This window comes from Bos indicus x Bos taurus, chromosome 15 (genome assembly GCF_003369695.1).
Source record: "Bos indicus x Bos taurus breed Angus x Brahman F1 hybrid chromosome 15, Bos_hybrid_MaternalHap_v2.0, whole genome shotgun sequence".
Lineage (NCBI taxonomy): Eukaryota > Metazoa > Chordata > Mammalia > Artiodactyla > Bovidae > Bos > Bos indicus x Bos taurus.
Window position 1 is genome coordinate 79,009,592 of NC_040090.1, and position 16,053 is coordinate 79,025,644.

At 37.3% G+C, this 16,053-nt stretch overlaps 1 protein-coding gene across 4 annotated transcripts in view; it reads left to right on the forward strand.

Annotated features, from left to right (window-relative positions):
• Window positions 1–16,053, forward strand: part of DYNC2H1 (dynein cytoplasmic 2 heavy chain 1) — a 393,951-nt gene that overhangs the window by 127,931 nt on the left and 249,967 nt on the right. For all 4 annotated transcript variants that reach the window (XM_027563956.1, XM_027563957.1, XM_027563958.1 and 1 more), the window contains 3 exons: window positions 108–192; window positions 1,673–1,827; window positions 3,555–3,692. In XM_027563956.1, coding sequence (XP_027419757.1) covers window positions 108–192; window positions 1,673–1,827; window positions 3,555–3,692 — 378 coding nt within the window. The remainder of the gene's footprint in view (window positions 1–107; window positions 193–1,672; window positions 1,828–3,554; window positions 3,693–16,053) is intronic.

Here is a 16,053-nt window from a genome sequence, read left to right on the forward strand (position 1 = left end):
ATACTTTTTATGTGTTGTGTTAAGTGTTTTTATACCTCTGATACTGAATTTACTAAAACTTTTTTCATACTGAATTGAAGTTTAAAGAAATGCTCTTCCTGTTTTAGATACCTGAAATGTTACTCAGTGAAATGGGTGGTGATGAAAGATATAGTGACAAAAAAAGAAAAGAAGAAAAGAAAAAGAAATCAGGTAGTATTTTGATGAAATTGATTTTACCTGGTTGTTATTGATGAAATAATTGCCGTTTTCTAATGTCGTAAGGTAATCAGGGTCAGTAATGAAGAGCCTTCCATGTCCTGTTACAGAAGGAATTTGGATTCTGACTTCTTAGTGATTTGGGATAATTGACAAGTTTTTGTTAGAGATGTAACGAGAGTCTTGTTTTAGAAAGAGAAGTCTCTGCATCCACCTGTTTTTTCAGATATTAGAAATAGAATGGTGTACAGAGAAACAGGGGTTCTATAGACCAGTATAGAAGGCTATGCCTTCTAATCTAAGAGGAAGGAATGGACTTGGGCGGTATTAGGAGGTAATCTCAGAGAAGGCAATGGCACCCTACTCCAGTACTCTTGCCTGGAAAATCCCATGGATGGAGGAGCCTGGTGGGCTGCAGTCCATGGGGTCTCTAAGAGTCAGACACGACTGAGTGACTTCCCTTTCACTTTTCACTTTCATGCATTGGAGAAGGAAATGGCAACCCACTCCAGTATTCTTGCCTGGAGAATCCCAGGGACGGGGGAGCCTGGTGGGCTCCCGTCTATGGGGTCTCCCAGAGTCGGACACGACTGAAGCGACTTAGCAGCAGCAGCAGGAGGTAATCTAAAGAGGATTTGGTTATATAATGGCTGCTGTATGCAAGGAAGAAGAAGGATGCAAGAATATTTCTCAGGGTTCTGCTTGGAAAAATTTATTAGAAGTTGATTTTGTTCACTTGGGTAGAGAATACAGACGGGAATAGGTTGAGACAACAAAGAGGGAGATAATTGTGTTTGGTCGTGTATATATCGGCTTCCCAGGTGGCTCAAGTAATAAAGAATCTGCCAGCCGGTATAGGTGATGTGGGTTTGATCCCTGGGTCAGGAGATTCCCTGGAGAGAAAATGGCAGCCCAATCCAATATTCTTACCTGGAAAATTCCATGGACAGAGGAGCCTGGTGGGCTACTACTGTCCATGGGTTTGCAAAGAGTTGAACATGACTGAGCGACTGAGCACACATGTGTATATTGAATCTAACGAGAGCTTGTTCTTAATTTTTTGACTTTTGAAGCCCTGTTTCTTCCCATGTACATAGGAGGGGATAGGTGTTATTTGGTTTGGTATATCTTTTCCACTCATACAGCTTTTAGTACGCTTACTTTCAGACTACATGTTACGTAGTCCCAATTAATTGACATGGGAAACTGTAGATTTATCTTTTTTGCAGCAGTAAAACTTGTCAGGGGAAATACAGGGAAAGGTATATACATACAGTTGAAGTGTAGAGACCACGGGAAAAAATAATGCAAATTAATAAAAATGGAAGCTATGCATGGATACCTAGGAATAACTGTTCACCTTTAAGCAAATATATTATCTCATAATTTCATTGAGTAGAAAAAGATAGTTAAGTTTATTTTCTGTAATTCTTAATGGACCATACTTACATTGTCATTTTTTTTCTCTTTCTAGTTGATCCTGAGTTTCTAAAATCTTTTTTATTAATCCATGAGTCTTGTAAAGCATATGGTGCCACACCAAGCCGATACATGACCTTTTTACGTGTGTATTCTGCCATTAGTAGCAGCAAGAAAGAGGAATTATTAAAAAGACAAAGTCATTTGCAGGTACATTATTGGTGATCTAAAGTTATTTTAGTTATGTGTAGGGGACAAGGATTATGTAAATCACAATGCCATAAATAAATATTGTACTGTATTAAATATCCTGGAAAACTGTCTCACCTATCTGTATTGCCCACTGGATTATAGTAATGGTTTTGTATTTTTTTTGGTTGAATAATTATTTCTTTTCTTCACCACGCATGTTATTTGTGTGCTTTTGATAGCTTTTGATAGCTTATTGTGCTGGCTTTAAACGTCTTTTTCACATGATCTTATTTTAGAAATCAGACATGCCTATTATTAATTAAAATATAATATATAATATTATGTTTTATAGTAGACTATATAATTATATTTTATAAACATTCTTAAAAGTATATTTTATTATATATATTTCATTATTATGTATAATTTATTATATTCTTATTTATGTCACTTAGTACATTTGGAACTCTTTGTATTTCTGTTATTGTAGAGCTTCAGCTTAAGTGCGCTGTTAGAATGCTAGCCTCAGATTCTGTCAGAGAGCATTCCTTCTCCAGAGTTCTTGCTTCCCTTTGTAAGGGTAGGAAACCAGGAACATTAATTGACAGAGTTATCTTTATCCTTCTTTCTACTGATTTACTTTCATTTATATTAAGCCACTAACTGCACATGCTTTGGAGAGTTAATTTCCTGATTTAGTTCTCTGTTGTATTTGAGGTAAATAAATTGCCTGAGTTATAGCTTTATTGGGTCATTGTCGTGTGTACATTAGATAAAATGCTAATGTCAAGAACCAGCATGATGCCTGTCCTCTGTGCTGTGCTCAATAAATACTGTTTGAAGTGAAGTGAAGTGAAGTCGCTCAGTCGTGTCCGACTCTTTGCGACCCCATGGATTGTAGCCTACCAGGCTCCTCGGTCCAAGGGATTTTCCAGGCAAGAGTACTGGAGTGGGTTGCCATTTCCTTCTCCAGGGGATTTTCCCGACCTAGGGATCGAACCAGGTCTCCCACATTGTAGGCAGAAGCTTTACCTTCTGAGCCACCAAGTTTACATCCCCTTTTTTTGCCATTGCTATCTTTCTTCTGATTTGTTTTGTGACAAAAATGCAATTGTATGGAAGAACAGAGAGAATATTTTTCATGTTCATTCCTTGGATTATTGATGGACAGTGGAATGGAGTGTTCTAATGGCCAGACCAGGGTCACCACTCCTGCCCCGCCACCCTGCCCAAAGAATAGCCGAAGCATTTGGAGTGATTGCTAATCAGCACCCTATGTAAGGCAGTCTCTTGTAAAATAGTTGGATAATAGACAAGCAAAACCAAGGCATGTCCAGTATAAAAAGAGTGGTCTCTGAGGTGCTTTTGTTCAATTAATGAGACTGAAAAATTAGAAAGGTTTACTGTTTTTTTGTTTTTTTTTTCTATTTTCTTTCCTGTCTAATGCAGTTGAGTAAAACCCCACTGGTTAAGCTAATTAATATGTGTTAATGTATTCAGCTTTACTGTGATGCTTTAAGATCCATTTTTCTCTAAAGCCTTTGTGAAGTCTTTTTTTACATCTTAATGGATAAACAGTTGACTAAATTGTTATAATGAGCAATAAGAAAAAGCCCAAGTTCACTTGCAGATGTGGTATTTGTACACATTTGTATTTTTTTCATTCATTCTTACAGACTTTGTTTACCCTTACGTATATAACATTCTTATTCTTTTAATATTGTTGGTCTCTTCTATTAATGTAGGCTGGTGTATCTAAACTAAATGAAGCTAAAGCTCTTGTGGCTGAATTGAACAGAACAGCTGGAGAACAAAGTGTATTACTTAAAACTAAGCAAGATGAAGCAGATGCTGCTCTTCAAGAGATCACAGTATCAATGCAGGTAACATTTAGAGGAAGCACAGAGATGCAAACAATAGGAAGGCCATTTATACCTGGCTGTCGTTCACTGAAAAATAACGATTTTACTCAAGTGGATTTAAAAAGTATTGCTTGTCTGTATTGAAATGACTGATAGTATTGTGTACTTGAACTTTTGGAAAGAGTGTATTATTTTCCCATATTGTTTAAAATCACAACTGTAGTCTCCTCAGTTGCTCATACGCTAATTTATCTAAATCCTATAAAATACAAAAGTATAAACATTTTGATTGGTATAGATTTGTCTGTAACTGCTTTTGTTTACCCTCTGTTAGTTAATATTTTCTTTTATTTTCTTAATATTATCTCCTTCAGGCTTCAAGCCTGTTTTTTATATTCTTAGGATTTATAAAATGTCTTTATTCATTCTGTTTATACTTTCATGATATTTTTAATATTTTGATTGTATCTTCTTTTTACATTGCCTTTCTTTGGTTGAACCATCACAAGAGAGATTTCTCTGCATTCTTTATTGCCAGGGTATTCTTTTTTTTTTTTAATTATTTTTTAATTGAAGGATAATTGCTTTACAGAATTTTGCTGTTTTCAGTCAAACCTCAACATGAATCAGCCATAGGTACATATATATCCCCTCCCTTTTGAACCATCCCTTCCCTCTAGGTAGATATAGAGCCCTGTTTGAGTTTCCTGAGCCATACAGCAAATTCCCATTGGCTATCTATTTAAATGTGGAAATGTAAGTTTCCACGTTACTCTTTCCCTACATCTCACCCTCTCCTTATCTCTCCCCGTGTCCATAAGTCTATTCTCTATGTCTCCTTCTCCATTGCTGCCCTGTAAGTAAATTCTTCAGTACCATTTTTCTTGATTCCGCATATGTGTGTTAGAATACGATATTCATCTTTCTCTTTCTGACTCACTTCACTCTGTATAATAGGTTCTAGGTTCATTCACCTCATTAGAACTGACTAAAATTCGTTCCTTTTTATGGCTGAATATTCCACTGTGTATATGTACCACAACTTCTTTATGCATTCATCTTTCGATGGACATCTAGGTTGCTTCCATGTTCTAGCTATTGTAAATAGTGCTGCAATGAACAATGGGATACAAGTCTTTTTCAATTTGTTTTCTTCAGGGAGTGGGATTGCTGGGTCATATGGTGGTTTTATTCCTGACTTTTTAAGGAATCTCCATACCATCTTCTATAGTGGCTGTATTAATTTGCATTCCCACCAACAATGCAAGAGCGTTCCCTTTTCTCCACACCTTCTCCAGCATTTATTCTTTGTAGACTTTCTGATGATGGACATTCTGACTGGTGTGAGATGATATCTCATTGTAATTTTGGTTTGCATTTCTCTAATAATAAGCCATGTTAAGCATCTTTCCATTTGTTTGTTAGCCACCTGTATGTCTTCTTTGGAGAAATATGTTTAGGTCTTTTTCTGACTTTTTGATTGGGTTGTTTGTTTTTCTGGTATTGAGTTGTATGAGCTGCTTTTATATTTTGGAAATTAATCTTTTGTCAGTTGTTTCATTTGCTATTATTTTCTCTCAGCCTGAGGGTTGTCTTTTCACCTTACTTATAGTTTCCTTTGCTGTGCCAAAAGCTTTTACATTTAATCAGGTCCCACTTGTTTACTTTTGTTTTTATTTCCATTACTTTAGGAGGTGGGTCATAGAGGATCTTGCTTTGATTTATGTCATCAAGTGTACTGCCTGTGTTTTCCTCTAAGAGTTTTACAGTTTCTGGTCTTACATTTAGGTCTTTAATCCATTTTGAGTTTATCTTTGTGTATGGTGTTAGGAAGTGTTTTAATTTCATTCTTTTACATGTAGCTGTCCAGTTTTACATGTAGCTGTTCCATTGATCTATATTTCTGTTTCTGTTATACTGTATTGATGAATGTAGCTTTTTAGTATAATCTGAAGTCAGGAATGTTGATTTCTCCAGCTCCATTATTTCTCAAGATTTCTTTGGCTATTCAGGATCTTTTGTGTTTTCATATGAAATGTGCAATTTTTTGTTTTTAGGCATTTTGTGAAAAATGCCATTGGTAATTTGAAAGGTATTGCATTGAATCTGTAGATAGCATTTGGTAGTATAATCATTTTCACAGTATTGATTCTTCTTACCCAGGAACATGGAATATCTCTCCATCTGTTCTTGTCATCTTTGATTTCTTTCATCAGTGTCTTATAATTGTCTGTGAACATTTCTGTTGTCTCCTTAGGTAAGTTTATTCCTAGATATTTGTTTTTTGTTGTAATGGTGAATTGGATTGAGTCCTTAATTTCTCTTTCTGATTTTTCATTGTTGGTATATAGAAATGCAAGTGATTTCTGTGTATTGATTTTGTTTCCTGAAACACTGTGAAATTCACTGATTAGCTATAGTAATTTTCTGATAGTATCTTTAGGGTTTTCTATGTACAGTATCATGTCATCTGCAGATAGTGAGAGATTTACTTCTTTTCTGATCTGGATTCCTCTTATTTCTTTTTTTCTCTGATCGCTGTAGCTAGGACTTCCAGAACTATGTTGAATAATGGTAGTGAAAATGGACACCCTTGTCTTGTTCCTGATTTTAGGAGGAATGCTTTCAGTTTGTCACCATTGAGAATAATGTTTGCTGTAGGCTTATCCTATATGGCCTTTACTATATTGAGGTAGGTTACTTCTGTGCCCTTTTTTTGAAGAGTTTTAATCATAAATGGGTACTGAATTTTGTCAAAGGCTTTTTCTGCATTTGTTGAGATTATCATATGATTTTTATCATTCCATTTAATATAGTATATCACATTGATTGATTTGCATATATTGAAGAGTCCTTGCATCCCTGGAATAAACCCAACTTGATCATGGTGTATGAGGTTTTTGATGTGTTGCTGAATTCTGTTTGCTAAACTTTTGCTGAGGAATTTTACATCTATGTTCACCAGTGATACTGGCCTGCAGTTTTCTTTTTCTGTGTTGTCATTGTCTGGTTTTGGTATCAGGGTGATGGTGGCCTCATAGAATGAGTTTGAAAGTGTTCTTTCCCCTGCAGTTTTTTCAAAGAGTTTTAGAAGGATCGGCATTAGCTCGTCTCTAAATGTTTGATAGAATTCACCTGTGAAGCCATCTGTTCCTGGGCTTTTGTCTTTTGAGAGAGATTTGATCACAGCTTCGATTTCAGTACTTATAATTGGGTTGTTCATAGTTTCTATTTCTTCCTGGTTCAGTCTGGGAAGATTGAATTTTTCTAAGAATCTGTCCGTTTCTTCCAGGTTATCCATTTTATTGCTATATATTTGTTCTTGATAGTCTCTTATAATCCTTTGTATTTCTGCATTGTCTGTTGTAACCTCTCTTTTTTCATTTCTAATTTTGTTGATTCTTCTCTCTTCTTGATGAGTCTCGTCGAAATGTTTGTCAATTTTGTTTATCTTCTCAAAGAACCAGCTTTTAGTTTTATAAATCTTTACTATTGTTTCTTTCATTTGTTTTCATTTATTCCTGCTCGGATCTTTATGATTTCACTCCTTCTACTAATTTTTTTTTGTCTTTGTTTTTCCAATTGTTTTAGGTGTAAAGTTAGGTTGTCTGTTCGATGTTTTTCTTGTTTCTTGAGGTAAGATTGATTGCTATAAACTTCCCTCTTAGAAATATTTTGCTGCATCCCATAGGTTTTGAGTTGTCATGTTTCATTGTCATTTGTTTTAGAAATTTTTTGATTTCCCTATTGATTTCTTCAGTAACCTGTTGGTTATTTAGAAATGTGTTGTTTATCTTCATGTGTTTGTGCTTCTTAAACAGTTTTTTTTTCTTGTAATTGATATCTAGTCTCATAGCGTTGTGGTAGGAGAAGATGCCTGATACAATTTCAGTTTTCTTAAATTTACTGAGCTTTGATTTATGACCCAAGATGTGGTCTATCCTGGAGAATATTCTATGTGCACTTTAGAAAAAGGTATATTCTTCTACATTTGGATGGAATGTCCTGAAGATATCAGTGAGATTCATTTTGTCTAATATACCATTGAAGACTTGTGTTTCCTTATTAATTTTCTGTTTTGATGATCTGTCCATTGATGTGAGTGGGGTTAAAGTCTCCTACTATTATTGTGTTATTGTCAGTTTCTCCTTTTTTTTCTGTTAGTGTTTGTCTTATGTATTGAGGTGCTCCTGTGTTGGGTGCATAGTTATTTACAGTTGTTTTGTCTTCCTCTTAGATTGATCCCTTGATCATTATGTAGTGTCCTTCCTTATTTCTTGTAATCTTTATTTTAAGGTCTAGTTTGTCTGATATGAGGATTGCTATTCCAGTTTTCTTTTGCTTCCCATTTGCATGGAATATATTTTCCCCTCCTCTCACTTTTAGTCTATATGTGTCTTTAAGTCTGAAGTGGGTTTTTTGAAGACAGTATATATATGGGTCTTGTTTTTGTATCCATTCAGCCAGTCTGTGTCTTTTGGTTGGAACATTTAAACAGTTTATATTTAAGAAATTACTGATATATATGTTCCTATTGCCATTTTCTTAATTGTTTGAAGTTTGTTTTTGTAGATCTTTTTCTTCTTGTGTATTTCCTGACTACATATGTCCCTTTAACATTTGTTGCAAAGCTGGTTTTGGTACTGAATTCTCTTAACTTTTGCTTGTCTGAAAAGTTTTTATTTCTCCATCAGTTTTGAATGTGATCCTTACTGGGTACAGTAATCTTGGTTGTAGATTTTTCCCTTTCAGTACTTTAAGTACATCCTGCCATTCCTTTTGGCCTGCAGAGTTTCTGCTGAACATTGAGCTTTTAAGTGTCTGGGGTTTCCATTGTACGTTACTTGTTGCTTTTTCCTTGCTGCTTTTAATATTCTTTCTTTGTGTTTAGTCTTTGTTACTTTGATTAGTATGTGTCTTGACATGTTTCTCCTTGAGTTTATCCTGTGTTGGATTCTTTGTGCCTCTGGGACTTGATTGACTGTTTCCTTTTTCATGTTGGGGACATTTTCAACTATCATCTCGTCAAAAATTTTCTCATATGCTTTGTTTTTCTCTTCTTCTTCTGGGACCCCTATATTTCGAATGTTGGTGTGTTTGATATTGTCCCAGAGGTCTCTGAGACTATCTTCAGTTCTTTTCACTTTATTCAGTCATTTTACTTCAGTCCTTTTACTTTATTCTGCCCTTCAGAAGTTATTTCCACCATTTTATCTTCCAGCTCACTGATTCATTCTTCTGCTTCAGATTTTCTGCTGTTGGTTCCTTCTAGAGTATTTTTAATTTTGGTAATTGTGTTGTTTGTATGTTTATTCTTTAATCCTTCTAGGTCTTTGTTAATTGATTCTTGCATTTTCTCCATTTTGTGTTCAAGGTTTTTGATCATCTTTACTATCATTATTCTGAAATTTTTTTCAGGTAGTTTGCCTATTTCCTCTTTATTTATTTGGATTTCTGTGCTTCTCGTTTGTTCCTTCATTTGTATGTAGTATTTTTCTGCCTTTTCATTATTTTCTTTTTAATTATTATGTTTGAAGTCACCTTTTCCCAGTCTTCAAGGTTGATTTCTTTCTTCTTCTTGATTTCAGCCTTTCTAAGGTTGGTTCAGTGATTTGTGTAAGCTTTGTACAGGGCGAGATTTGTGCTGAATTGTTTTGTTTGTTTGTTTTTCCTTTGATGGGCAAGGCTGAGAGAGATGGTAATCCTGTATGGTGATTATTGGGTTTGTATTTTTGTTTTGTTTGTTGTGTAGATGAGGTGTCCTGCACAGGATGCTCTTGGTGGTTGGGTGATGCTGGGTCTTGTATTCAAGTCATTTCCTTTGTGTGAGTTTTCACTATCTGATACTCCCTAGGGTTAGTTCTCTGGTAGTCCAGAGTCTTGGATTCAGTGTTCCCACTCCAAAGGCTCAGGGCTTGATATCTGGTCAGGAATATGTGGTTTGTTACGGCATTAAGTAAGATTAAAACAAATACTCCAAAACAAGAAACCAAAGAATAACCCCAGACAAATGGTAGTTAGAAATCAGGCAAATAATAATTAAAATAATGGAATTATGCACATATCCATATACACCCATGAGCAAAGTCAAAACAGTCCAACAAAAATAAAGTACAGTAGATTGATCCAGCAAACAAAGGAAATAAAAAATTATATTTATCAGTTAAGAACAAAACTAACTATAGCACAAACTGGGAAACAAAACTAAAGTATGGTGCCAAATGGAGAAACAAAACAAAACAAAACTAATATGTTGAGAGAAAAGAAAGAGAAGAAATAAAGAATTGATATGCACAGCTATCATAACTAGTGTGTTTTCTTTTGCGGGAGCTCTCAGTGGCCTTTTATATTTAATATAGACAGAGTCTACCTATTTGATTGTGTGGATTTAATCTGCACCTTGTACAGCTGGTTGGGAAGGTTTTGGGTCTTCTTCCTTAGCCACACTGCCCCTGGGTTTCAATTGTGGTTTTATCTCCACCTCTGCATGTGGGTTGTCCACTGGGGTTTGCTCCTGAGGCTGCCCTGGAGGACTTGGGTTTGCCCCTGTGAGGGCCAGGTGTGGAGCTGGTGCAGCTGCTTGGGTCCTGGGGGTTTTGGCAGCACCAGGGAATTGGCGGCTAGTGCAGCAGGAAATATAGTGCCCTAGAAGGGTATGGTAACCAGTATTCGCCAACATGCTCCAGTATTCTTGCCTGGAGAACCCTCCTGACAGAGAAGCCTGGCAGGCCACAGTTTACAGTGTTGCAGAGTTGGACAGGACCCAAGTGACCCTGTGTGCATAGACGCAAGACTTTTTTTTGCCCGTGGCAGCTCTGCCCTAGTGACGGTTGAAGGTGAAGTTGGCACAGCTGCTTGGCTTGTGGGGACCCTGGCAGCACCAAGTGTGCAGGGACATGGGCTGCCTCAGCTGCAGGAGTTATGGCCCTGTCAGAGTCTTTTTTCATGCCTCTTGTAGCTGAAGATCAGAAGGCCTCTTTGGCCAGTCTTTCTCCATAGCTTTGCCTATTCAGGCACTTAGAGGGCTCCCTTGCCTGGGGTCCTTCTCTGTTTTTCAGGGCGTCAAGCACATAGAGGGCCCCGCTTGGCTAGGGTACTGCTCTGTAGATTGACGGGTCAGGCACTTAAAGGAGCACTTAGTTCAGGCCATCAGGCGATTGATGGGCCAGCCTCTGTATTGTTCAGCTGCTGATGCTGGTGTGTGGGGGGAGAGAGGCTATGGTGATGGCTTCACCCCCTACGCATGACTCAGCAGTATCACCTTGCTTCCGTGGCTGCCTGGCTTTCCTCCACAGTCTCCTCCCTCACATCCCCTGGATCCGTCTCTCTACAGTCAACAGCAGCCCTCACCCTGGGATTGCTCCACAATCCCTAAACTCCAGCTCCCAGCTGCTGCGCCTTCTAGGGGCCCTGCATTCCTGTCCAGAGTGTGTATGGCTGTGGCAAGGACTGTCTGATTCTCATTCCATTTAGGCTGCCACAGATCAGCTGTTTCACTCTCAGCCTTAAATGTTTCTCCTCTAACCCAGACAGTTGTCCCGACGTGGGGATCAGACCCCTGCTTCAGTCCCCCCACTTGCTGAGGGCATGTCCAGTCCTACTAACACTCCTGTTTTTCGCTCTAGTTCCTTCATCCTACCGAGTTCTGTGTGGTTCTATATATTCTTTTCCGCTGGTCAGGTACTCCTGTCTGCTCTCAGCCTGTGTTCTGCACGCACTTCTGTGTCTGAAGGTGTGTTCCTGATATATCCATGGAGAGAGATATACTCCACGTCCACCTATTCCTCTGCCATCTTGTTCTCCCGTGCCAGGGTATTCTTTCACATTTGCCTACCTTTTCTGTATGCTTCTGCCCATTACCTTGTTTTTTGGTACTGATTACTTACTCACTACCACTAAGTCCATAATTTTTTGTCCTTCAACCCTATTCCTCCTCTGAGCTTCAGACTCAGATCATCAATAATCTGTTAGATACATCTTCTTGAAAGTCCTATAAGCCTTACAACTCAAAACAGGTTCAAAACTAATTATTTCCTTTCCTGTATTCCTTTTTTTTTAGTTATGGCACTACAATATAGCTAATTGTTCAAAACAGAATTTATAAATTGTGTTAGACTTCTGTTCCCTGATAGCTCAGCTGGTAAAGAATCTGCCTGCAATGAGGGAGACCTGGGTTCAATCCCTGGGTTGGGAAAATCCCCTGGAGAAGGGAAAGGCTACCCACTCCAGTATTCTGGCCTGGAGAATTCTGTGGACTGTATAGTCTATGGGGTCGCAAACAGTCGGACACGACTGAGCGACTTTCACTTGCTCACTCACTCTGTTCCCTTAATCCATGCATCTAAAGAATCCTTAAATTCTGTTAGTTTTACATCCATGATTGTGTCTTAAATATGTTTCACCATGTCCATGTGGGTGATGTTAACCTTCAGTTCAGTTCAGTCACTCAGTTGTGTCCGACTCTTTGTGACCCCATGAATCGCAGCACACCAGGCCTCCCTGTCCATCACCAACTCCCGGAGTTCACTCAGACTCACGTCCATCGAGTCAGTGATGCCATCCAGCCATCTCATCCTCTGTCGTCTCCTTCTCCTCCTGCCCCCAGTCCCTCCCAGCATCGTCTTCTCCAATGAGTCAACTCTTCGCATGAGGTGGCCAAAGTACTGGAGTTTCAGCTTTAGCATCATTGCTTCCAAAGGCTTTAGCATCATTGCTTCCAAAGAAATCCCAGGGCTGATCTCCTTCAGAATGGACTGGTTGGATCTCCTTGCAGTCCAAGGGACTCTCAAGAGTCTTCTCCAATGCCACAGTTCAAAAGCATCAATTCTTCGGCACTCACCCTTCTTCACAGTCCAACTCTCACATCCATACATGACCACTGGAAAAACCATAGCCTTGACTAGACGGACCTTTGTTGGCAAAGAAATGTCTCTGCTTTTGAATATGCTATCTAGGTTGGTCATAACTTTCCTTCCAAGGAGTAAGTGTCTTTTACTTTCATGGCTGCAGTCACCATCTGCAGTGATTTTGGAGCCCAAAAAAATGAAGTCTGACACTGTTTCCCCATCTATTTCCCGTGAAGTGATGGGACCAGATGCCATGATCCTCATTTTCTGAATGTTGAGCTTTAAGCCAACTTTTTCACTCTCCTCTTTCACCTTCATCAAGAGGCTTTTTAGTTCCTCTTCACTTTCTGCCATAAGGGTGGTGTCATCTGCATATCTGAGGTTATTGATATTTCTCCCGGCAATCTTGATTCCAGCTTATGCTTCTTCCAGCCCAGCATTTCTCACAAGTCTAATGCCTCTTTTATTTAAATTAATTTCAGTGTTTTTTCAGACTGGTGTATATATCTCAATAAAAGTAAATGGCATAGAAGTCTTAAAAGTAACAAAGTTGGAGGGCTTATTATGATACAAAGACTTACTATAAATCTACAGTAGTCAAGGTCGGGTGACACTGGTGTAATGGTAAGCATAGTGATTACTGGAACACTATGAAATCCAGAAACAGTTACACATACATGGTCAATTAATTTCATACAACAGTATCATTTAAATGTGGAAAGGATGATCCTTTTAACAAATGGTACTGGAATATTTAGATATCCATGAAGAGAGGAAAAAAACCTCAGATGTATGAAAAATAACTTGACATGAAACATAGACCTAAATGTACAGCATAAAATTATAAAACTTCAGAAGAAAATTAGGGAGAAAATGTTTATGATGTTGGGTAAAGCAGGGATTTCTTAGATATGATAACAAAGTAGAAGAGGAAAATAAATGAGAACTTGAACCTCATAGAAATTAAAAAAGAAAATGAAAAGGCATGTCACAGACTAGGAGGAAGTATTGACAAATGTATATTTGATTAAAAAAAAAAAACTTGTTTCCAACATGTGCAGAAATGATTGCAACTCAATACTAATAAAACTAACAATTCAGTTTGCAAATAGGCAAAAGATTTGCACTGGCCTTTCATGAAAACATACTTATATAAAGGGGTCATGTGTTTCACAAATATATGAAAAGATACTCAACATCATTAATCAGCAAGGAAATGTGATGCCCTTGTTTTTTGTATGAAAATCTTGTTCTCGACCTTAGCTTTGTGGTCCTTGGCCTGGTAATTCCAAATCTTGAGCTTCTTTGACTTGATTTCTCAGACGAATAACCTTTTTTTCCCTGACTTCTGGTAGTTGGGAATGGAAGTGGTAATATGACTCCATAAATTGCCTATTTAAAAGTATGTTCTAAATATTCTGTGAAGACTTCCCCAAGCCTCAGCTGTGTTATAGTTTTCCTCAGCCCCTGTAGCATTCTTCCTGAAGACCTGTGGCTTGCTTCCTTCTCTGCCTGGTCTCAATTGCTGTCCTGCGCTCCTTCTTTCCCATCTTGGTCTACTGCCTCATGTCTGGAGCCTGGCCCCAGAAGCTTCTGGAGAAAGGGTACATGGAAGATAAGTTTTGAGATCTTGCGTATATGAACGTTCTGCTGTGTTCTTGGTTGGTTGGTTGTGTGCTAGGAATAGTATTCTAGGGTGGAATATTTATGTTTTGTTTAGGTTTTGAGGGCATTGTTCAGTTTTCTCCTAGCTTCCATTGCTGGTGATTAAAACACTATTTTAATTTCTGATCTGTGTTTGGATAACCTGTTTTTTGTTTGTTTGTTTGTTTGTTTCCTTCAGAGTTTTTCAGTTCTTGGTCTTCATTGTTCTGAAGTTACAGTGATTTGCCTTGGTTTAGGTTTATTTTCATCCACTGTGTCCAGTATGAGTTCTTACTACCTAACAATTTGCCTCCTTCAGTTCTGGGAAATTTCCTTAAATTATTTTATTGATAATTCCTTTTCCTTTATTTCTCTGTTCTTGGTTATTAGAATTCTTATTTGGGCTTTGGGCTTACTAGTCTGGTTCTCGAACTTTCTTATATTTTTTCACTTTATATTTGTTCTGCTTTCTTTAAAATTTCTTAAAGTTTATCTTTTAACCCTCCTATTCAGTTTTTCATCTTTATTATATTGTTTCTCAGGAGATGTAAAACAATCTCTAGATGTTTCCTTTTGGCAGTAGTGCCCCTTGTGGTTTCATTGTTGCAGCATCTGCAACTAGCCCTCAGGGGGAATTTCATGAAGGTGTCTTTTTCTTGAACATGTCTTATTATTATTTTTTCTTACATGATTGCTTTATACTTAGTTAAAGAATAATTCTTATGCACCAAAGCTGTATGAGCATGGAAAGGAAGTTTATTGTCTGTGAACTTCACAAGAGGATGATCTGGGCTGAACTGATGGCATAAGCAAAAAGTTTTCACCCGGCATGTCAAAATTAATTTGTTGGCAGATGGAAAATCTTCAGAAGCAATAGTATTTTTAGATAACTGATGATTATGTTCACATTCAGTGTTTACAATATACATTTATGGACTACCTGGCCTGGAAGCAACAGATCAGAAAATCAATTTAATTTTTATACTGTAAAACTTTAGCATATTTTTTTTTCTCAAGGAATTTTAGAAACAAAGTAATATAAACACTTATCTGAAGCAGCTAGTCATTTTTATTGTAAAAATATATATTGTTTTTTTCCTTTCAGGAAGTTGAAAGCTTTGTTTCATATTCTTCTAACTTCTGTTGTTGCAATTGGAACACTTTTGGATTACTTAACCTTTAACTAGTAATTTGAAAAACAGTAAAAACTCCATAAAGCATAATATCATTGATAGCTGTATATTAACAAAGGAAAATACTCAGTACTCTGTGGGCCTGTGTACTTCCAAACTAGTGAATATTGTTAAGATACATTGTGTGCTGTGCTACTCTTTTCTCTGGGCTGTTCTGGGAAGAGAGGTTCTAAGACTGTGGCTAACTAGATTACCTAGGTTAGACCTAGAAAAATAACTCGGCATTTTGTATTATAAGTTAGTAATGATAAATATATGACATTTCCGTTTGTTATTTTATTATTTTATACATAACATTTATTTTATTTATTGTATTTTATTTATTTTTATTTATACATACATACATTTATTTTATATATACATACATGTTCAAGCTGGTTTTAGAAAAGGCAGAGGAACCAGAGATCAAATTGTCAATATCCCCTGGATCATCGAAAAAGCAAGAGAGTTCCAGAAGACATCTATTTCTGCTTTATTGACTGTGCCAAAGCCTTTGACTGTGTGGATCACAATAAACTGTGGACAGTTCTGAAAGAGATGGAAATACCAGACCACCTGACCTGCCTCCTGAGAAATCTGTATGAAGGTCAAGAAGCAACAGTTAGAACTGGACATAGAACAACAGACTGGTTCCAAATAGGAAAAGGAGTATGTCAAGGCTGTATATTGTCACCCTGCTTATTTAACTTATATGCAGAG